Below are 21,337 nucleotides of genomic sequence, written 5' to 3' on the forward strand. Positions count from 1 at the left end.
TGACTTGATTTACATATCGAATCTCTTTCTCTTCTTTTCCCGTTCTCACTCACCACTCATCTTTCTGGCTTTCAAACACATTTTCTCGAACAAGCGACCTACATTACTTAGTTGAATGAGCACTACAGGTGCGTATTTGATCGCAGATCTCGCGCATTGGAACATTTTCGCCGCTTTTCAAAATATTGTGTTTCCGCAATTGATCAGTGGGAAAAGAGCGATTATGTGATTGTGGCGAAACGGAAAGGCAAAGGCTGATAAATTGTCTTGAAGTTACCCAGAGCAAGGTGGACGCCACTACCAAGAAGACAAAGGCCCCTGCGGCTACAGCTGGGGTTGAGAACCTCGGTCCTGCTTTTGGTAAGAAAACAATCTGTTTGTAAGGACGGACCTAACGTCCTTAATAGACCCGTTTGCTCCCGTTAACGACTTGAACGACACTCCCTCTATCGAAAAGGCCGTCGGCTCCAAAAATGACAAGATTCACATCCGTGAGTCGCCACATCTCTCTCACATCTTGCAGCTCTAGATATCCTAACCGCTACGCAGGTCTCCAACAGCGTAACGGTCGAAAGACCCTTACCACTGTGCAGGGTATCCCCAGCAAGTACAACCACTCCAAGATTCTCAAAGCGATGAAGAAGGAGTTTGCCTGCAACGGTACCGTTGTCAAGCCCGAAGTTGACTCTGGCGAGGAAGACTCTCCTGCCCCCGTCGCCAAAAACCACGGTGACGTTTTGCAGCTGCAAGGTGACCAGAGGGTCGCCGCCAAGCAGTTCCTCATTGACTCGGGGATCGTCGCTCAGAAGGAGGCCAAGGACCTTATCGTTGTGTGAGTATACTCTGCGATACGAATTGATTTGTTGAACGAGTTGCTGATTTTTTATGCGTCTTAGCCACGGTTACTAAGCCAGAGCCTTTTAGGGACGAAGCAACTTGAATCCCCTGCAAGTGGGAATTTTCAATATTTGTATCTATCCAATGCTCGTTGCCTGTGTCTTATGAATTGATCGTCAGATAAGCGCTGCGAGAGGGTTATATGTAGTATGAGTTGATGGTGATGACATGTCCTAATAGTACTGTTACACACAACATAAATAAATGTTCGGCCTAACTTAAAATCTCGTCTTCCAATGCCTGCATCTTTCCTAAAGTTAGCACCTATACTAGGGGCTGCCACAGAGGACGTACCTTGTAGTGCAGCAACCCTCCATGCTCGCCAAGTTCTTCGCCTTCCGCCATCATAATCTGCGCAGAAAGAAATCCATCAGACTGAATCTCCAGACACACTTTGATTGAATTCTGCAAAGCTCTCGAGAGATGCGCGAAATGCGCAGAATGATAGCTATTCTCCTTTCTCATCAGAAACAAGCAAACACATTACAATGAGAAGATCTAGAACCGACCTGAAAGAAATCCCCTCGTCTACACAGATAAACCTCTGCATCACCTCTTTATCATTCGGATAATCCAACTCGACACTCCCAAAATCTCCTTCAGCTTGTATACTGAACTGTCCCATTTCATCGATCCGTCTTCCTGTCCGTATGGTAGAGGTTGTTACATCGGCGTTCATCTCGCGCTCGGGGGAATCATTACCACCATCACCATCATGACCTCTTCCATGAGCGCGGGGTGGGATGGCGCTGAGTGTTATGCGGGATGATGAAGGTGGGAGGTCAAGGAGGGCGTCGCGCAACCAGTCGGAACGCATGATGACGTATAGCGCACTATTGGGTTGGCCAGGCATGACGATTAATTTTGAGATGAAATTCAATAAGGGAAGGGGAGAGATGAACATACCGCTCATTTTGGTCAAATATTGGGTTGAGAATTTCTTCCGGGTCGAGGGTACGTAAAGCGCATGTCGTCGTGGGACCTTTGGATTCGTCTCGCCTATATCACCAAAATACAAGCACGGAACACAAATAAGGACAGACACAACCCCTATCAGCAAGAGCGTACAAACGGTCCGAAAAGAAGGAAGGAATCGAACGGACAAGAGGAGGTTCAGCTCGTACCCTGGACCCATCCACTCCATCCGCATACCCGTCATCCCCTTCCTCTCTTTCGCCCACCTCCGGTCTTCATCCGCTCCGCCCCCACTTCCACTCCCTTCCCCTGTAGGGTTTTCCGCTTCCCCAGCCCAGCGCCGCTTACTTCTCAGATTTGAAATGTTCTCCTTCCCTGACGAACCGGCGTTACCAAAGATGTTTAGGCACTGAAGAAGAGAGTCAAGGGAGAATTCGAATGTGGCTGGGAAATCGGTTCTACGGAATGTCCATGAGGAGAAGATGTGCGATGGGATGTAAGCGGCAGCTGTTGCACCAATTGCAGTTAGTTTTTCCCGCCTCATATGGTACAGAATCAAAGCGGCGTACCGCAAAGTGTCCGAGCGTCCTCGACAGTGACTGTGACTAAGTTGTCTGTTGCGTCCAATATAGCGTTCTACGATCCGTCAGAGTCTGGTTTGAGGTGAACATCTGCAACGCGCACATGTTTGAGCCCAATACCACGCAAGAGTTTCGCAAATGGTCGAACATCTTCCATCTCAGCCACAAAGACCTATGAAGATGGAAAATCAGCTTAAGGAATCGTCCAAAAGATATCAATGTGGTGGCAGGCGTTGAAAAAGATACCAACCGGAAGATGAGCATTATTTGGTTGTGTCATGTTTACAGCTCGTCTATTCAACTAGGCGAGTGAATAGACTGGAAAGCCTTAATATAAAAAGAAGAAGCCTCAAAAGAAGCAAAGATTGATGAAGATCGCGTAAGCTGAAAGTACAAACGCGTATCGACGCGACGGGATAAAAGTTATGTCGCTGGAACATTGGCTTGCACTTGGAATTCAGCTCCGTCGCGAAGAAGAATACTCATGCTGCTGTATCTTCTTCCAATCTCTTAATTTTCCAGTTTGCCACGGGGCATGCTCTTATTAGGATGGGTAGCAGTGTGGATGGTCCTTAGTTTCTATCAGTTACCCTCCTTGATTACGAACAACACCATTCTCACGAACGACGAATGAATACGAGACTTCACGACGCTCTAGCTCTCTTGTCCCTCCGATTTTTTCATGAACTTGACACTTTGGCATTGACCAGGGAAATGGTAAAAAGCTGTGTACTCCATAAAGCCTTGCCTTCTTTGTTGAGCATTAGACCGATGAGAGATGTTCTCACCAACAAAAGGCCCATGGCGAATGAGATACGCGGGAATTTAAACCTGAAATGATGACGTCTGCATTTAGTAACTTGCCATTTCCTACTTATACCCAATAATGCGATACGATTCATATGCGTCCTTTTTCATCTTCTCCGCTCTATACACCCCCGATAACGTTCAACAAAATGGCATTAAGAGCGGCGTTCGGACTCTCGCATTCATTTCCAAGGGTTCAACCAGTTTCTATGGCCACTATCAGACCCTCACACGCCTTCTTTACGCCATTCATCCCTCGCACTGCCGGACCCAGCCGATCACTCCTCACTTCCTCCCCTTTCACCGCCCGATCTTCTCCTTTGCCTCAATCTCCCCCCCTATCCAGCCTTCTCACCAAGAGATCATTCACTTCTTCAACCAACTCTCTCATCAGATCAACTTACTTCCCACGGGGAGGTCGGTCGGGTGGTAATGGTTATGGTTCGGGGGGTGGTGGACCCCAAGGACCTTGGGCGTGGTTCACAAGGCTTAGGAGAAGGATCGATAGGATACCGACCATGACGCTTGTATATGGGCTGATCGGTATCAATGGAGCTGTGTTTTTGCTTTGGCAATATGCTCTCTCCTCCGCTGTGAGTCGTCACATATAGCTGATCAAAGCTCGATGGCTTGGACGAGTCCAAAGCTGATTTCCGAGATTGATAGCAACGATTCCGTGATCCTTCACTCTTATATTTTTTAAGAAACAATTTTATCTTAAATGAAGTCAACGTCTTTTCCGGGAGAATGTAGGTGTATCTCTCCTCTGATGAGCCACCTAGAGCACGTCCATTTAGCTGACGAAACTACTTCCAGATGGACACTGGTGACGAGCGCCTTTTCCCATAGTAATGGTACACATATCTTTGTCAATTGTTTAGGTCTTTACTTTTTGGCCCCTGCAGCCGCTTCGTAAGTTCCAATTTGCATTTCACCATAGGGATACATAAGTTGATCCGCTTTGTTAGAATTATGGGCTCCGCCTCGTTCCTTGGCCTTTATCTGGGAGGTAAGCTTCCTTCCTCGTTCCTTTTCCCCAAACCCAGTGTTAATAACGAAACCCCTTTCATAATTATATAATCATATTGTAGCCGGTGTATTCTCCTCCCTCGTCTCGCTCGGTTACCATCGCTTCTCCCGACACAGGTGGTGGGGTAGTGAAGGCGCTTCTGGCGCTATTTACGCATGTCTCGCGTACTATGGTGCTCTATTCCCTAATTCTCAGGTGTTGATGTTCTTCGTCATCCCTATGCCTGTATGGGTTGCTATTGGTGGTATCTTTGCTGTAAGTCCCTTTTTCGCTTTCCTGGTTTTTTGCTGTTCCGGTTCTCTGGATTTTTCGAGCTGGAGTTTTTTTTAAATTATGAAGTTGCTGACGCGATGTAATGGATGTAGTGGGATTTTTACTCTGCTGTCCAGAGACCCAATTCGGGAACTGACTCTGCGGGGCATTTGGGTGGGATTATCTATGGTTTGGGGGCCGCTATGGCTTTGAAGAGAGGTGGATTTATGAGGATGATGAGAGGTGGTCGATCCAGGTGGTAAAATACTAGTATTCGTACTTCTCAATCATTACTATAAAAAATCTGAGGGAAGTATGGACATGTGAAGCCCCTAGTTCAAACTTGACATTGACTTTCCGTATCCCTTGACTTTTGAAGCAAGAAACCAAAGTCACTTGTAATAATGCTGCATATGGTGGGTTGTGCTCCGAATTGTGAAGACTTAATGAAACATGGAAAGAGGAACTAAACTAAAGATTATCGCTTCAAATTGATATGAGTTCTTGAATCAGTGAATGGATTGACTAGATTGACTAACTATGTTTGTACCTCGCACGCACAGTATACAGGATCCACTAAACCGTACGCCACATGCTCACTCTACACCCCGGGATAAATACCAATCTATAATGACAACGTTATGACGATCCGACCAAATAGTGTTTTGGACCTAATGATTCTTGATTCCTGGCTGGCCTCTTTTGAGTGCGTTGTTTTTTGCGTGCACTTCATGATCGATCCTCATGATCTTCGAACTCATCCCTCCTATTCTCCTCAGAGTCAGGCAGCAAGCTTGTTGCTCGCCTGACCAACCCGGGGAAAGCACCCATCTCTTCGAATTTGCGATGCAATCCGCCTTCGGAATGCAAGAGCGTGATATCGTCGGAACCGCCAATAGAGATAAAGTCGAGGAGGACGTTGGGGACGGTTCGGCGGTTGGTGAAACGTTGTAAGAGCCCTTGGAGGGCTTCCATATCGGCTATATCCGAAGAAGGAAGGAGAAAAAACGACAGGTTAGCTTATGGCAGTTGGGTGGAGGTGGATGGGGACTTACATCGTTGGTTAAGTTCGATGATGAATGGTGCGGGAGAAAGATGGTACTTGCCAAGAATGGATTTGGCATTCTTAGAGTACGGGCAGTATGTCTAGAATGATCCATCCGTCAGCATTATACATGAGCAAAAGACGAAAAAAAGACTGAACTCACCTTGGAGAAAACGACGATTCTATACCTTTTATTCGCAAAGTCTGCCCACCCGTCTTCAAATATGATTTCATCCTCTTCCCCAGCGTCAATCGATGATAACAACTTTTCAAAGCCCGATGACCCAATCTTCTTCAAATGCGACTTGCTCGGCACCTCGAAATCATTCGGCAAAACTCCACCTTCAGCCAACCACCAGACCAACGCCCTTAGTGACTGAGCTACATTCTGTGCTTGAACATTTTGCTTGTGTGCTTGAAGTTCAGCTTCGGCAGCAGCTTCCTCTGCTGAGAGAGGTTCGGCTTCGGTATAAGTATCCCAGAACAAGTCGTCTTCTGCTATTAACTCGTTTTCGTCTACTGTTAAAAGCATGACGCCGTTGTCCATTTTTGAATCTGGACGGTGTATCACGCGTTCTGATGTGGGTAGGGGTAATATATCTTCATTGGGGGTCCTAATGTGTAATCTTGAAGCGGCAGAATTGTACCGACCAAGATCGGAGCCAGGACTAGTGTAGACAAAGAAGAAGAGGGCGAGGGTGAGGATACCACCAATAGTGACGGAATAGGGATATTGAGATGCCCGGTTCTTGATGCCGTATGATAGTCTTCGCGCAGCTGAGCGCCGTGAGGAATGACCAGAGAAGGAGTGACGGGTCAGCGGGAGGAGAGGAGCGTTGTTATTACCGTAGTTGTTGAAAGGCATGGTGATGGAAGGCAAGCTGAAGGCTCTGCGAGATTCGAATCCAGGGAGGAATCCAGGGAGATTGGAAGGTTGCGAGCGTGGTGATATAGGTTCGTCAAAGTGCATAATGTAGAAGTATGACTGTTCTAAGCGTGCGTTTTGGTGTATATTCGGCAGTGAAGGGCGACACCAAAGGAATACAGGAAAGGCAGGCGTGCACAAGTCTGAGCGCGCTCGCTGGAAGCCGTTGACCGGTGATGGCTAATTCGGGACAGACCGTGTATCGCCCACTTCGTGGCTGGAACTGGAGACTGGTGGAAAGCTCGTCTTGGACAACAGCAGTTGGACGTATACAGATGTCGATGCCAGCACAGGCGTCCCCTTGCGATGGAAGATGTTATAACGAGAAGAGGTTGAAGAAATACCCGTGAAACAGGCGTACTTGTATATTTCACAATTGCCTTTATCAAGGCTACTGTTGGTGGGCAGTACTAGATAAAGCTTAAAAACACAAGAGAGATATTAATCAGAGAGCAACTTCCGGCATTCGGGGCTAGCGCAGGGAAGTGCAATTTCTGTCGGATTAAATTGATGCTTAGTTTATTATTTTGGGACAGCCGCGTGTTCCATTCAAGCCGTGAGAAGTCACCTGAAATGCAAGGGCCGATGGGAGTCGGTGGTCGGCAATTTGGCAGCCAGCGCCGAAGTCAAAAGCCCGACGACGTTGATGTATACCGAGCTTTTAGTATTCTGCGGAAGAGAGCGTTGGGATAGGAAAGAGGATGGATGATGAGAAAGAAAAACGGATAGCTACGTGGGGAATTATCATGTGAGGCCGGTCAATTGTCTCAGGCTCATAATACTAAATAAGTTCTGGCCAGCAATCGCAGCACCTCTGCTTTACACTTCGCAGCGACAAGAAAAAGACAACAGAAAGTCCCATGCGTACCTGTAACATAAACCAACGTAAATTACTTTCCTCGTTTTCCTTCTGCCTTCCCTTGCCTCTCATCTTTCATTCTCCATTTCTCACCTATTATGCTCATCCCCAGACTCCTCCCTCTTCACACAGCTGCAGCTCGCATTTCGCATTTTGCATCCATCCCAAACTTCGACGGCAGTGTGAAAAAGTAATTCAATAAATTGCAGGGGCACCAAGGAAGCACGGACATCATACCGGCATGCCCTTATGCTTAGCCAGGGACCAGGGACTACCCTCAATTTACCGCCGCTGGCCAAGGTCGTCTGTCGCTTGTGCCGACTCACCGCGTTCTGCCTTGTACCTTCCGCCATTTTAATCTACTTCAAGCAGGACTTGGGGAAAACTGCAACAAACTGTTAAAAAAATCTAACCAAAAAAAAATCATCTACGTATAATTAAAAAACAGAAGAAGAACAGCAAGAAAGCTTATCCAACGTTATTCTCCGATAATAAAATGAGGCTGGTGGCTGGTGGCTTGTGGCTGGCGGAAACTGTTTGTTTACATTTTATCCTTTCATTCCAGCGGTTAATTTTAAAGCTTCTCAATGGCTTGACGTTTCATCAATCATTATGCTGTTGTCGTTGATTGACTTTCTGGCTTAAGATGCAAGATGCATGATGCACGCCCATGTCCTTTTTGTCCTGTTGTTATAGTTTCTCTGCTCTTTTTCCCTCCCCCACCAGCCTCATGTCTAGCAATATGTCCATGTCAAAAACCGAATCTTGAACTAAATAACAAAGCAAACAAAATGATGGTCTAGTCCAACGTATGGACGTATGTAATCCTTTCTCATGCCAAGAACTGAGAGCGTGCTGTAAGCTACTGACAACTGTTCACTGCTTTTTATTTTGGCCTTTCGTCTAAAGAATCTCATTTCAAGTTAATTGTTATTCTATGTTTTTTAAGTGAAATTATTAGATCGAAATAATAGACTGATCTATAGCTTCTTGTAGTTTCTTCGCAATCTTAACGTAGTACGTCGTGTGCTGAGTGGTGCGTCTATGTACTAGATGATCTTCTTCTTCGAGGACGGCGATGAGCGACGGTGGATTTCGCGATTCGTGCAAAGATGTCATTCAAACTGATCCATAATGTAGCGACGAAGACGAGGATGATGAGGAGGAGGGAGAAAGACGAGGGGTTGAAACTGTGATTTGGTTCTTAAACCTTTGGTGAATCAGTCATCTGCTCGTATGTATAATTCGTTCGCATTCATATCTTTTGATTCATTATGGTAGAGAGCGGTCGTTGGTTTACTGAGCGGTTCAGACCTATACACAGGTACTTAAAGCAAAACCACTGGCACGAGAAAAGAAATTGAACGTTGCGCGGAATCGTGAAGTATTCCATCATTTTATTTTGAGACCCAGCGCACGCAGCCTTTCCTCTCCTGGCGCGAAAGTCCTATGCTGATATGCTTCTTGCTATACGTGGACTGCTTATTATTCAAAGTGTTCTGTGATAATGATACCGTCTACTTTTGTCAGTCCCCATCCGACAACTCAATCATGCGGTAAATGACCTTGTAAACTTCTTTGACCGTCTTTTGGAAACATAGCCCTGGATCATCTTTCGGGTGACCGCTTGCAACAACACTTGTCTTTGGCCCAGGCATTTGTTACAGTCATTCAGAGGACGGAAGGAAACCACATAATTCGTTGAAATCTACAAAGGTTGTAACATGCACTGTCGTTTTCATGACCATATAGGTACAATGTTTGTCTCTGTAATCGTATCACGACATAAAAAGCCCACAGTTATAATTGGGTCGCAATTGGCTACAAGCCCGTACAATTGAATAGTTAAAAAATGTTTCTCGGTATGGGTCACCGTACTTATAGGATGGCTAAGTTAATTAAAGCTTGTATCATTAACGTGGCTGTGTGCTCCAATCAATGTTACTCCATCATATGATGGTCAAATGGTTATAGTTATAGGAGTTCGGAATTGGGCCACGAGTCGATCCATATGGATGTGAATGATTTCTGGAAGTATACAATAGGTCAATCGAAGATACAATGTTATAGTGATGCATGTATGTACTCACACAGAAATTTAGCCGGCATATGTTTGGTCCAAAAAGACATGGGAAATTTCGTCGTCATTTTCCTTAAAATGGCCCAAATTAAAAGAAGCAGAAGAGTGAGCAACAGCAGAAGGTTGGGCCAATCGCAATTGGGTACGAGATGATACAGGTGTCATCAGCGAATGCGTGCCGGATGAAGAAGATGAGACGAAAGATGTGGAGCAATTGACTTTATGATTGACTCCCTTGTCCCGTGGGAAGGTTATAGCAGCCTTTTCATTGGATTAGCCAGTGATGTAGGATGCGAATGAATATACTGAAGAATCAGCAGAAAATAGTTCATCCATTTGGGCGCTGCTGACCGACACAAAGCGTACGTCCAAATCGGCCAGGAGGGTAGTTATACGTAACTGTTGGTACTCGTTTGAGTCCATGGCAAGGTCAGCTACATCTTCGATGGTGTCGGTGGCAGGTGATACGCCATTGCTGGAAATATCAGTAGCTTTCTCGGCCTGCGAAAGGGCTTCCAGCCAATCGTTAAATCCTTGGATTCAAGGTATCAATAAATGGTCCAACCAAGCCGAAGAAGCACTCACGATTGCGTCCGTTTGGTTTAGCCAAACAGCCGCTTTCCTTCCATACAACGCTCTCTGCCTCTGGTGAACTATCAAGAGCCTCAATAGGCAGATGCTTATCATGAGAGCCTGACAGGTTATGAGTCCTTTTGGCGTCGGTGTCTTCACCTCCCTCATCGCGGGCAAATCCCGATCCTGAAAAGTGTGCTCCGCCATCTCCACCACGCTCACCATTTCCACCACCCGTATCACCCCTACCATCCCCATCGCCCCCACTTGCTCCTCTGTCACCACCGCTCTCGCCACCCGGATCTCTTCTATTCCCACGCGTCTTTAAATAGGAACCCTTCTTAGAGCTAGCTTTTTTCTTACGGCCTGCACCAGAATTGGCGGCTTTGCTGATAGTGGCGTTATCACGAGCATGGGCAACCAAATTCTGTCTATTCGACAAAGGAGTCAATGTTGCAAAAGCTATACCTGAATGGGAAGCTGACAGGTAGTCAGTGTCCATCTCCTCTGCCTGGCAGCCTAGAGCCTCGCCAACGGTTTGGCGAAGGGTTCTTTCCAAAGTGCCTCGGATGAATGATTCCAAAAGACGACACGAGAGGGGGTTGATAGTGTAATCAGGGTTATGTTTGAATAGAGTCGGCGAAACCGACTCTTCATTGGCGAGAGGGGATATAAGATTATGCGGCATTGAGCCGTAACTGTATGAGGAAAAGAAGGAAGGCACATTGAGGGGCGACAAAGAGGTTGGAGGTGACGACACTTCAACAGCAAGAACGTTGTCGTCGAGCACAAAGACCCTACAAAAAGCCGGTCCACAAATGAAAAGACTGCGACGATATCGGTACATCTCCCATCCCGCCAGCGCATACATTGCCGTCTGACTCAGACCCTTCACGAAAGCTTTATCGGCCTCTGATTGGGATTGTGGATGGCCAAAATCATTCAAAGGGAAAGCTTTAATTTCGATGGAGAGGGGGATAGATGTGGATTTTCTGCCACCAACGTGCCGGCATGTAACTTCAAGCACATAATCCGGGCGTCGAATGCCCCCTTGAGAGGATGACGTAGACGTAACCTTACTGGATGACTTTACGTCTGTGTTGTCGTTAATGATACTGCTTACTCCCGCTGTAAAAAAAAAAATAGAAGTAACGTACGGTCTGTTCCAGACGACTTGCTGGATGCCACCCAATCCCCATCCTCCTCCTCCTGCTCCTCCGCCGTTTCCAATTTCGGTATCCACCTGTCGACTGCTGCCTTCACTTTTGTTTTTGAATAAGGAGTCCTCATCGTTGCTGACAGAACGCGAGACAGTGGCCGTTCTTGTACAAATCCAACAAAAACATGAAATGTGAGGCTAGGAGGGTGGAGCGGCCGAGTTCTGACACATCTCTCGAGATTGAAGAAGAGTCGAAAATTGTAGCTAAACTCCCCATTGAATTCTTCGTGCCATAACTCTTTCAGAGCAGCAGAGTAGTTCCTCTCCAATTCTTCGTCACTAGGAGGGGGTTCCAGTTCCAAAAGATCCCACATGGGAATGTCGGTAACATCGTCAGGCAGGCTGGGTGGCAATGATGATTTACGCTGTCGGGCGGGCTTGGCTTGACTGTTACTAGTTTGGCTCATACTGATCTAATAAACAGTGAGCAAGAAACGCAGTATGCCGAATACGAAGACTTTTGTTGATTGGTCAAGGTCCGACAAGGCAACAGCAGATGCGTAAATGAAATATCAACTGAATATGTGATGAACGAATGAAGGTTCAATAAAATGCTCTAGTTCCCGCCTGGCTCTCTTTCCGTCGATCGATCTTCACAACAACAAACAAGCACGATGAGTATATTTATACTACGCGCGTGGACAGGGACGAACGCGGTGCACCGTGGGAATGTTTTGCGGGGAAAGGTCCGGGGCACGCAGCTGGTTCGGCATGGATGGCGTTGTAGAGAAATACTAGGCTCGACACAAGCCCCTCGACGGACATTGGCTCAGAACTTCGTGCGTCACCAAGCGTGTGCAATCTCATCTCCAAGCGTAAGCTTCAATTCTTACAAAATATGGGAGAAGCTGACGAGTTCGATGACTCAGCGTACGAATCAGCAAGACTATCTCAATCTTCGACCTAGTTTGGACGCTTCTTTCAGTAAAATGCCTCGAAGTAGTAATCGCAGGGCGCCCAGGTGCAAAATAGTCATGCACTTGCGTTCCTAATTGAGGTCTTCACTGGAAGGCTTATTATCCCATTTTAGCCCGTCCAGCAATAACTATCGTAGGACAAACGATGTCATCGAAGCAGCACCTATAGGACCAGAAGCGACCTTGGTGAGTGCCCGGAAGATGGACATGAGCCGTGTAGCTGCAACAATGGGTTAACCTATGGTCATCGTAGCCTCAAATTGCTGCCCCTACCCTTCCATCTGTACCCCTTTCCGATGATTCCGTCTCCGGTGACATCTCGATCCCTCGATCCTCTCCCCCTGCTGGCCAGTCCATGTCTTTATCCGATGATGCCTACCCTCCTTCTCTCTCAGGTCAAAAGACTTCACAAGGCGGTCTCGAAAGAGAGTTTATGGATATCGATGATAGGCAAGGCTATGATGATCTTCCTGCCATCATGATGGATGAGTCTCTTCTTGAAACAGGTTTTGAGGGTGATGGATATGGAGGTGTCATCCGTGATCGTCTTGGCCATCAGCTTAGCAAATGGCCTACCAAAGTTCCCGAATCCTTGATCCCTCCTTACTCGTGTCGGCAACCCAGCCCTTATCAAGATGAACCCATCTTCTGCATCGAATCAACTGCAAGGAATATGCCTCTACTTGCCACCGTCCTTGCCGTCTTCTCAATCTTCCTCACGGCTTTTGCAGGGCTGCCTCAGCGATTGGGCGACATGGTGAAGGCTGTCATTCAGGTCATTCTTGAACTGGCTATCGCTGAGGGTCAACAAGCGTTGCGCCGGAGAGTACGCGGCGGGAGCGATTCCTCAGGACTATCTTCCCCGCATGGCGCAACAGCCAGGCCCCCCTGGAGGCGAGAGTATCACCGACTCCTTCAGTTCCATCACGAGCTAAGGGTTCGCGGCTATCGTTTTCGACCCCTTGACCCCACCTTCAAGGAGGAGTGGATAGTCGATGGTGCGACGCAGTTACCTCGTCTCAACAGGAAGAATGCGTGTTCCTTTGTAGAGTGCCGCCCTCCCCTACGTCGCTTTGGTGACTTTCATCAGCCGACTATGACGGGCATACTCTGGACCGTCTTCTCCCATATCCGACGAGCTTCTGATGGAAGGATTTTGTCCCACCGACTCTTTGGCGTTTTCAGGTGGTTCAAGCCCTCAATCGCTTACGGATACCGGTATGATGAAGAGTAAGTTCTTCTTTGAATTGGGTATACAGTCATTAACGACCTTGACAGGAAAACACTAGATATCCAGGTGTTTTCTCAACATCAACTCTCCCCTCCTTTCTTCTTCCCGATCCACGCGAAATCGTTACCTTCCATCCACCCAGTCGCACTGGTTAGTGTTCCGCAAAGATCTTCGGCACCATTAGGTACCAAGATCATTGTGACTGTCCCAGTTGCCCGACATACGTGAGCTTACTGGTCAGGATTGTGGATAAACGATTTTGCCTTGGGATTTGCGTGTAAATGGGCAAGGTACTATACTGGTTGACTTGGGCAAGGTCAAGGACTTGCACATCAGACGGACCTGGACAGTGAGTGTCATTCTACTCAGGCTACAATGTCTCACTGTCGCTGACTTCGATTAATAAACAACTCCTACATAATGGATCTCTATCGTGTTTGGAACCTTTACTTCAAACTGCCACTTCCAGTCTCCTATTACATGGCCGCCTCCTCAATACTGGAACCTCCTTCCACTTCTTCTTCCGTAACAAAACCATTACAGTTTCCAAAAACCTCGTTTTCTTGAGTGAAGTCGAAGTCCATCTCCTCCATCTCATGGCAGCTATCAAGAACAGGGGCTGGGGAAGCATCGAGATATTCGGAAAAATTGCTATAACGCACACCTGCAATGACTCGTTGGAGCTTTGATTCATATTGCATGGTGCCCTCCTCACATCGACTTTCCCACAAGCTCCTCAAGGTGTAACTATCTAGTCCGGGCAGAAGCACAAGGCGTTTTTGAAGCCTTGCGTACACGGACGAGTGATGATGGCGGAGAATCTCCAGAAACGGGAGACGACCTTGTGTTGACTGAGATCTGGTGGGGTCGGGTGGAACATCTTCGTAAGTGGGAATGAAGGAGGAGTCCATCTTCTGTGCTGCCTCCCAGTCGATCATGCCTTTTGTATACGCAGCTGTTGGATGGAAGAGACCGTCTGGCGTGTCTTCGAGGCTGCTTGGACCGGACGCGAGGCGGAAACCCATGGAGATCGTACGATGGTATTTGTACGGCAGGTGGAAGACATGAGTTGACCTGCGTTTCGTCTTGTCTTGGGCTTGCAACCAACTTTCTTAGCCAGTCCAAACAGCAAGGCGGATCTAGGGACAACGGCGAGTGGTCAGTTGGTGACTGTGACAGAACAGGGCGGTCAGTTCCTTATTACAGGGGACCACCACCATGGTTCGATCGCCACCCAACCAGGTCTTTCTGCCTTACTTCCATGGTAAACGTCGGACAAAAGCAGAAACTCGTCATACGTATCATCATCATCCTCATCCTCGTCATCTCCTGCTGAACTAGACCTCCTTTCGGCCACTCTCTTCAGAACATCTTCAATCTCGTTATGTTCGAGGAAGTGGAGATTCTGCAGAACCCCCCTTTCTGAGAGCATTGCCCGTTTTAAAAGGTCTCATTCCTTGCACCCATCCAGGGGTGTGTCCTTCCAGTTGTTTATAAGCAATACACGGAACTACAATACAATCCACGGTAAGAGAAGCACAAGTCAATGACAAAGGGTAATGCAAGCACTCACTCTCATGGTTCTCCCCTTTATATCCTCCATTCTTGCCTCTTCTGTCTTCTTCTTCGCATCTGCCTTCTCCTTCTCCCTCACAACGCTGTTGAGGTAATCGACCACCCGCCCCTCAATTCGTTATTCGTTGGCTTGCTTTTAATCTGGACGAACTGGTCATCCTGTAAGCATTTTTTTACGGCGGCGCTGACGAGATTCTCGAAGCTACAAAGGATAAAGAAGCTGTTAGCTCCGGCTTGCAATCAGAGTTAAACATCACCTCACAAGGCACAGCGAAGAATGGACTAGTTTGGACGCCAGAATATCCTGCCATCCTTTAGGAAGTACCCATCTGGAGCCTCTTCCTCGTTGTAGTCCAGCCAGTTGTCGCAGCATACAGCGGCTTTGGCCCGTTTCTCGGCATTCTCACGCACCATCTTTCGAACGACGCCATGTATACAGATAAAGTAAGTTTGACGTATCTCATCAAGGTCGGGAGCGAGATAGCAAGTTCCTTTTACCGCTTGCGGCTGTTACTCGCAGAGAAGAAGCGGCGCGACCGCTCGGATTGCTGAGTGTACTCACAAGTAGGGCTTGGTCCATTTAGGCTCTGGGCGTCTTTCTCTCTCTCTCTCTCTCTCCAATTCGCTATTCCACATCTTCACCTTCTCCTCCAGCTCCGTCACCTGAGATCTCAAAGCCTCTATTTCGGACGCCATATTGAGAAGGGTTTTATTCTGGGTGATCATGATGTTGAGACTCGTACAAGATGGAGGGCATCCACTCTTCGTTGTTCCTGAGCTCGCTGATATCACAAAAGGCTCGAGGTAAGTGTTCTCCTAGGGCATGTACCAATGCGGAACTATTTTGGAAGTGCTGCTGCTTGAGAGGATTGAGGGATCGGAAATCAGTGAAGCCAGGGAGGTCATTCAGCTCCTTCGCCATCCTCGCGCGGAAGGACCCGGCTTCCTAGGAGACTCGATTGTTTCACGGACGGGCTGGCTCACAGGCTGCACGATCTAGGAAGCGGAAGGAGGGACGTAAGCAGAGCGTGCTGGGGTAGCGGGCAAAGACGACGGCGATACAACCGGAGATCTATTTCCAGCAGCCGCGGTGGCGGTCATCATCCTGCGAGTCGTGTTGGGGTTCTGGGCAGCAAGGGATGGACGTGCAGGAGTGTGTGACACGGAGGACATGGCGTAGGATTGCAATATGCCGTGGCGTTAATGTTGGTGGCGACAAGGTACGTATAGCGGTAAGTGGATTGGGGAATTGAGAACGAGAACCTGTGGCCAGTGGGGTGGGGTTTATATACACCGAAGCTTGTGAGGATGATGCTCATGGGAAACATTCGAGAAAGATCGGAGGATCTATGAAACGCTAGATAATATGTTCGAGAAAGTGAATGTATGCAATGATATGGCTGTCGATATATAGGCAATGGAACGAAATCGGGGGTGCCGCGGCACGAGCAGGCTCAGCTTTATGAATTGCGTGAACCTTCCTTGAACCGTGATTCCATCGATCGATGTTGCGTGTCCGGGGCCGCCGGTGCACGCATCGGTCATGTCACCAGCAGCAAGCAACTTGCCTGCACCCCGATGATTGCATGCCATATCCCGAGCCGCATCCACGTCTGTTCACACCGGCTGCTCCCGCATGAAATTGCAAAGTTCCACGAGCAAAATTCCCACAGCAGCAGCAGCAGCAGCAGCTACTAATCCTTTTGTTTTAAGTACCCATCATGTACGTATACATGTAGGTTCTGTATCTATAATCCGTATTCAACACTGATGGTTGAGCCTTCTTCTCTACTTTCTAATATTATATTAAAATATTCCTCATTCGTTCTCCTTCGTAGTTTCACACCGTCATCTTCCCGGTTTCCCCACAGTTTATCACCCAAATCACCACATGTTGAATGATGCTTCTCTTCTGTCCAACAAGTTGCGCAAACAAGGAGATTATGTATGGTACTTACGCTTTAAGGAAAACAGTTTATGGATGTACGTGTAGCTGGGTTGGATCACATCATGGACCATCATGCTGGCTTAATGATTTGAGGTATGTCGATCCCACACACATAACGACCTGAGCGGGCATGCTTGTGTGGGCTCAGCGAGTGCATTGAGGGCCGCTGGCTTGCCATCCGCTCTCATTCTTTCAACATTTTTGTAACTCGAAATGATCCATGTTAGAATATGGCGATGTAGTTTACTGTCAGAAATCAAAGATGTGAAGATAGAAACAAAGCACTGATGATGAAGAAGCGAAAAATAACAAGACAAAATAAACACAAGTAGGATCGATGGTGGGTACGTAACAAGCGTTCTGAATGAATGGTGGGGGGAAAGAAGGGAAGTGGAGGCGGACATGTCCGACCGCCGGTTATTATCGAGCTCGCTGCTCAAGGAGATAATTTTGCGCGTTGTTGCTTCAATTTTCATAGGCATCCAACCAAAACAATACGTTCAAATCACTCAGTCCGGCCCTATACCCCTACAAAGGCCCAGTAGGACCAAGAGAACACCACATCTAGTCGTATTAGCCATTGGTCGTCTTCTTTCCGCTGTCAATAAAATCTGAACATATTCAGAAACATCATCAACACCTTGCCACCATGGTTGCTTTTCCCAAGGTGTACACCGTCAACGGTCCATCATCGACTTCCGCCGCTTCTCTTCCCTCATGGCTTGCTGTCAAGACGAAACCTACAGGTCCAGGCAAGCACAAGAAACGAACGAAAACCCAGCATCAGATCGGTGACCTCGAGCTCATTCAAGACTTCACTTTTCCCGGGTCTTCAATCAAAATCAAGACCACCGAAGATGGGCAGCATGCAATTGCTACAGGAACATATAAGCCTATGATGAAAGTTTGGGACCTGGAGGCGCTGACTGTCAAGTTTGAGAGAGTTACAGACGCCGAAAACGTCGACTTCGTGGTAAGTACATGATTTGTGAAGGATGTCGCAACTTATTCAAGTGCATGCTGATTTACGAAATCAGATATTATCGTCAGACTGGACCAAGACTCTCCACCTTCAACGAGATCGTTCTCTACAGCTTCATACTCAGATGGGTCTTCACCACACCATCCGTCTTCCCATCTACGGTCGTTCTTTAGCCTACCACTCTCCTTCTGCCGACGCCCTTGTAGGCTGCACCGGCAACGAAGTCTTCCGATTCAACCTCGAAGAAGGTCGATATATGACGCCCTTGCGCATAGCTCAAGGGTGGGGTGATGGAAACGAAGATGATGTGGAGGGTGTCAATGTTGTGGATGTTAACCCTAGACATGGGCTTTGGAGTTTTGGTTTGGACGGCGGCGGTGGTGTGGTTGAGTTCTGGGACCCTCGATCAAGGTCAGCCTTGACTCGTCTGGTCCTTCCCTCTTCAAATTTGCTTCCTGCACAATCATTTGACCAGGACTCGGTACTTGCTCCTGCCCCGAAACTTTCTATCACTGCGCTCTCTTCTCACCCCACTGATGGTCTGTCTTTGGCTGTTGGTACATCAACAGGCCACACGTTGCTGTACGACTTGCGAAGCCCTACCCCATTCGCTTTCAAGGATCAGGGTTACAGTGAACCTATTAGGAAGGTAGACTGGTTACGAGGTGGCGGTGCCCATGAAGATGCGGGCCGAGTCGTCAGTGCTGATAGCAAGGTGATCAAAATCTGGGATAAGAATCAGGTATGTCGTTTGTCAGTATATTCTTCGTGACTCCTGCTGACTCGGAGACTAGCCATCCGAAAATCAGCTTTCCCTCCACCCTCCCAACTCCCTTGTTGACCTCCACCCTGTGCCACAATCAGGTCTCATGCTCGTCGCCTGTGACGCTCCCCAATTATCATCTTATTACATCCCCGACATCGGTCCTGCTCCCAAATGGGCTAGCTTCCTTGATTCTGTCACTGAAGAACTTGCCGACGACTACACCGGCGGCGCTGGCAAGAGTGCTTATGCCGATTACAAGTTTGTCGATAAGGCGGAATTGGAAACGTGCGTACAATTCATTCTATCAATCTTCTACATAACTGACAGTTTTATGATAGTCTTGGTCTTACCCACCTTATCGGTACCCCTGCGCTCAAACCCTACATGCACGGTTATTTCCTCTCCCTCAAACTCTACACCACCGCACGTCTTATCGCCAACCCTCAATCATATTCCGAGTATCGCGACCGTATCGTCAACGAGAAACTCAAGGCCAAATCCGAATCTCGTATCCGAGCTCGAAAGGACCAACCCAAGGTCAACAAGGCTTTGGCGGAGAGGGTACGTAGGGCGGAGGAGAGGGAGAAGGCTTTGGAGAGGAAGAAGAAGGAAAAGAAGGGATTGGCTGTGGCAGGAGGTGAGGAGATGGAGGACGGTGAGGAAGAAGAGGGTGCCCCTGGATTACTGCAAGATCCCAGATTTAAGGAGTTGTGGGAGAACCCCGAATATGAAGTCGATGAGGAAAGTAGAGAGTTTGCGTTGCTCAACCCGGCTACCGCTAACAACAATGTGAGTCCATTCTTGATAATCAGAGTAAGCCACGGTGAGCTGATCCCTTCCCCCCATAGGCCAAACGGAAAACTGCTGTTGAGGAAGAGGAAGATGAAAGTGACAGGATGTCTTCGGACCTTGAAGAAGAAGAAGAGAATGAAGAAGAGTCGCAGTCCGAGCAAGACGAAGGAAGCGAGAGTGGCGAAAGTGACGATGGCAGTAGGTTATGTCTCACGTATAGTATCCTCCTACTTGGTTGCTGACAGTATAACCGCTTTCCAGATCTGTTACAGTACGACCCCCGACAACTCGCTCCCTCTCAACGCCGTCCCATGCCCCGTGGCAAGCCCGCCCTCGTCGTTGGTGGCTCCCAGTCCACTTCTCTCCCTACATTTGGCCAGCGCCTCCACTCTCAATCCAAATCTGCCGCCTCCAAAATCTCAGCCGAGCAAGATCCCAGTATCCTCGCTACGCGCCGTGCCGCCGATGGCGGTATGGAGATGTCTTTCATCCCTTCGTCTAAATCCCGGTCTGGAAGAGGCGCGGGGAGTGATGGTGGGGATGACCAGGATGAGTACTCTGGTGGGACGAGAAGGAGGGATAGAGTGGAGAGGTTTGGTGCGGGGCTGGAGAAGGGTCAAGTGGAAGATGATGAACTCGAAGGACGAGGAGGAAGGTTGCAGAGGCGAAGACCGGAAAGGAGTGCTTCCAAGAATGCTTTCAGGAGAAAGTAAGAGATTGTGGGCAAGCGGGGTTTTTTTTAATCATCATTTTATCTGTGTGTAGAGAGCTAGAACAGTATTTGTGATGCATATAAAGTATTCAATAATACAACGTACGACAAGACGGTCGGATCATTCTGAGTTATGCGAACATATGCCCTCCGTACTATATACAGCATTCACTTGGCTTCACCATTCTTCCCATGAACATCAGAATGTCCCAAACCCATATCAGGCTGCACCAAATTCCTTATCCTCTGTTTCAAAACCTTCAACTCTGGGAAACCTCCTTCCGTCTATACAATCAATTGTGCCATCAGCTTCGCGACTATTTTGCCCATCGACGGATGACGAATGCCGAATGACAGTTCGGTCAAACTCGTGAAAACGTCCAAACGTACCTTTCGATCCCAAGCCAATTCATCTCCCTTTCCCTTCCCAACATCAACCCAAACTCTAAACCTGCCCCCTGTTTCAGGAGCATTAAGCGGCATTAGGGTTATACTCCTCAGGATAGGGTTGGGGAAAGTGAGGAATAGCTCGGTTTGGATCCATGTTGCGCGTGGAGCCCTAAGACCGTGAGGATAAGTGGGTCCGGGGTGGATGTGAAAGGAAATGAGGGTTTGTACGTGAGTTGTGAAGGAGAAGTCATAATTTAGCTCAAAAGGCAGGCGCGCGAGAGAGAGAGAGAGAGGATTCAAAAAGACTCACCACCTGCATCGATCACAAAACTCGATAATCACACTAGGCTTCACCTCTCTTAAATCTGGGGCTTTGAATTCTTGTCCAGCCAGCGTTGTCGCCGTTGCTGAAGCCGATGCCGATGGTGTAGAAGTTCCGGTCCCTTCTTCGTCCTTGTTCTCAATGCCCTCGACCTTCGCTTCCCCAGCTCCGATTTCCAAGCGGGGCTGCACCTCATTCTGATCCTGAGCCTGAGTTTGAGGAGATACATAGGAAGGAGTTGAAACAGAGACGACGTCTGCACCAGGGAGACTGCACTCGGGCGCGATCACACCTCGGGACATGGCCATACTAGAAGCAGGCTGCGTGGGGCATTGATCGCAGTCTTTACAGTTTTCAGGCATGTTCGTTTTGCCTTTTCCGCTGCTTTTGAATGGGACTGAAAGGATCAGAGTTTTGGAGAGTGATTACGATAGGTGTATGAGTGGGCAATTTCAAAAGACAGGAAGTGAGGAGGAAAAAAGAAACGTGGGATTAGCAAAAGTCAGGAATTGTTGATCT

General features: G+C 48.0%; 8 protein-coding genes across 8 annotated transcripts; 4 read left to right on the forward strand and 4 right to left on the reverse strand.

Annotated features, from left to right (window-relative positions):
• Positions 1 to 39: 39 nt before the first annotated feature.
• Positions 40 to 1,080, forward strand: CNB05380 (suppressor of initiator codon mutations, putative). Its single transcript, XM_569282.2, has 5 exons — positions 40 to 128; positions 274 to 360; positions 408 to 491; positions 550 to 832; positions 897 to 1,080. The coding sequence occupies exons 1-5, from the start codon at positions 116 to 118 to the stop codon at positions 907 to 909; spliced, it is 480 nt and encodes a 159-aa protein (XP_569282.1). The 5' UTR covers positions 40 to 115; the 3' UTR covers positions 910 to 1,080.
• Positions 831 to 3,181, reverse strand: CNB05390 (expressed protein). Its single transcript, XM_024656630.1, has 9 exons — positions 3,019 to 3,181; positions 2,644 to 2,964; positions 2,497 to 2,565; positions 2,382 to 2,448; positions 2,001 to 2,319; positions 1,804 to 1,896; positions 1,407 to 1,730; positions 1,192 to 1,345; positions 831 to 1,143 (listed from the first exon to the last, which is right to left on the reverse strand). The coding sequence occupies exons 2-9, from the start codon at positions 2,671 to 2,673 to the stop codon at positions 1,111 to 1,113; spliced, it is 1,089 nt and encodes a 362-aa protein (XP_024512307.1). The 5' UTR covers positions 2,674 to 2,964; positions 3,019 to 3,181; the 3' UTR covers positions 831 to 1,110.
• Positions 3,182 to 3,330: 149 nt separating this feature from the next.
• CNB05400 (hypothetical protein) lies at positions 3,331 to 4,812 on the forward strand. The gene is made up of 6 exons (XM_024656631.1): positions 3,331 to 3,793; positions 3,867 to 3,949; positions 4,017 to 4,112; positions 4,169 to 4,209; positions 4,292 to 4,485; positions 4,596 to 4,812. Exons 1-6 carry the CDS (start codon positions 3,350 to 3,352, stop codon positions 4,743 to 4,745), a joined length of 1,008 nt encoding a protein of 335 aa, XP_024512308.1. The 5' UTR covers positions 3,331 to 3,349; the 3' UTR covers positions 4,746 to 4,812.
• A 63-nt stretch (positions 4,813 to 4,875) lies between these two features.
• CNB05410 (conserved hypothetical protein) lies at positions 4,876 to 7,145 on the reverse strand. The gene is made up of 4 exons (XM_024656632.1): positions 5,691 to 7,145; positions 5,538 to 5,628; positions 5,022 to 5,462; positions 4,876 to 4,966 (listed from the first exon to the last, which is right to left on the reverse strand). The coding sequence occupies exons 1-3, from the start codon at positions 6,495 to 6,497 to the stop codon at positions 5,212 to 5,214; spliced, it is 1,149 nt and encodes a 382-aa protein (XP_024512309.1). The 5' UTR covers positions 6,498 to 7,145; the 3' UTR covers positions 4,876 to 4,966; positions 5,022 to 5,211.
• A 1,895-nt stretch (positions 7,146 to 9,040) lies between these two features.
• CNB05430 (expressed protein) lies at positions 9,041 to 11,689 on the reverse strand. The gene is made up of 4 exons (XM_024656633.1): positions 11,122 to 11,689; positions 9,977 to 11,059; positions 9,402 to 9,924; positions 9,041 to 9,339 (listed from the first exon to the last, which is right to left on the reverse strand). The coding sequence occupies exons 1-3, from the start codon at positions 11,588 to 11,590 to the stop codon at positions 9,665 to 9,667; spliced, it is 1,812 nt and encodes a 603-aa protein (XP_024512310.1). The 5' UTR covers positions 11,591 to 11,689; the 3' UTR covers positions 9,041 to 9,339; positions 9,402 to 9,664.
• Positions 11,690 to 11,797: 108 nt separating this feature from the next.
• CNB05440 (hypothetical protein) lies at positions 11,798 to 16,297 on the forward strand. The gene is made up of 6 exons (XM_024656634.1): positions 11,798 to 11,998; positions 12,053 to 12,286; positions 12,354 to 13,330; positions 13,379 to 13,680; positions 13,801 to 15,067; positions 15,109 to 16,297. The coding sequence occupies exons 3-4, from the start codon at positions 12,456 to 12,458 to the stop codon at positions 13,557 to 13,559; spliced, it is 1,056 nt and encodes a 351-aa protein (XP_024512311.1). The 5' UTR covers positions 11,798 to 11,998; positions 12,053 to 12,286; positions 12,354 to 12,455; the 3' UTR covers positions 13,560 to 13,680; positions 13,801 to 15,067; positions 15,109 to 16,297.
• A 1,035-nt stretch (positions 16,298 to 17,332) lies between these two features.
• Positions 17,333 to 20,202, forward strand: CNB05450 (rRNA processing-related protein, putative). The gene is made up of 6 exons (XM_569042.2): positions 17,333 to 17,827; positions 17,892 to 18,578; positions 18,631 to 18,887; positions 18,941 to 19,391; positions 19,451 to 19,592; positions 19,656 to 20,202. Exons 1-6 carry the CDS (start codon positions 17,504 to 17,506, stop codon positions 20,105 to 20,107), a joined length of 2,313 nt encoding a protein of 770 aa, XP_569042.1. The 5' UTR covers positions 17,333 to 17,503; the 3' UTR covers positions 20,108 to 20,202.
• On the reverse strand, positions 20,187 to 21,321 carry CNB05460 (Selenoprotein W, putative). The gene is made up of 3 exons (XM_569290.2): positions 20,807 to 21,321; positions 20,497 to 20,665; positions 20,187 to 20,391 (listed from the first exon to the last, which is right to left on the reverse strand). Exons 1-3 carry the CDS (start codon positions 21,178 to 21,180, stop codon positions 20,275 to 20,277), a joined length of 660 nt encoding a protein of 219 aa, XP_569290.1. The 5' UTR covers positions 21,181 to 21,321; the 3' UTR covers positions 20,187 to 20,274.
• Positions 21,322 to 21,337: the final 16 nt, after the last annotated feature.

This window comes from Cryptococcus neoformans (genome assembly GCF_000091045.1).
Source record: "Cryptococcus neoformans var. neoformans JEC21 chromosome 2 sequence".
NCBI classification, from domain to species: Eukaryota; Fungi; Basidiomycota; class Tremellomycetes; order Tremellales; family Cryptococcaceae; genus Cryptococcus; species Cryptococcus deneoformans.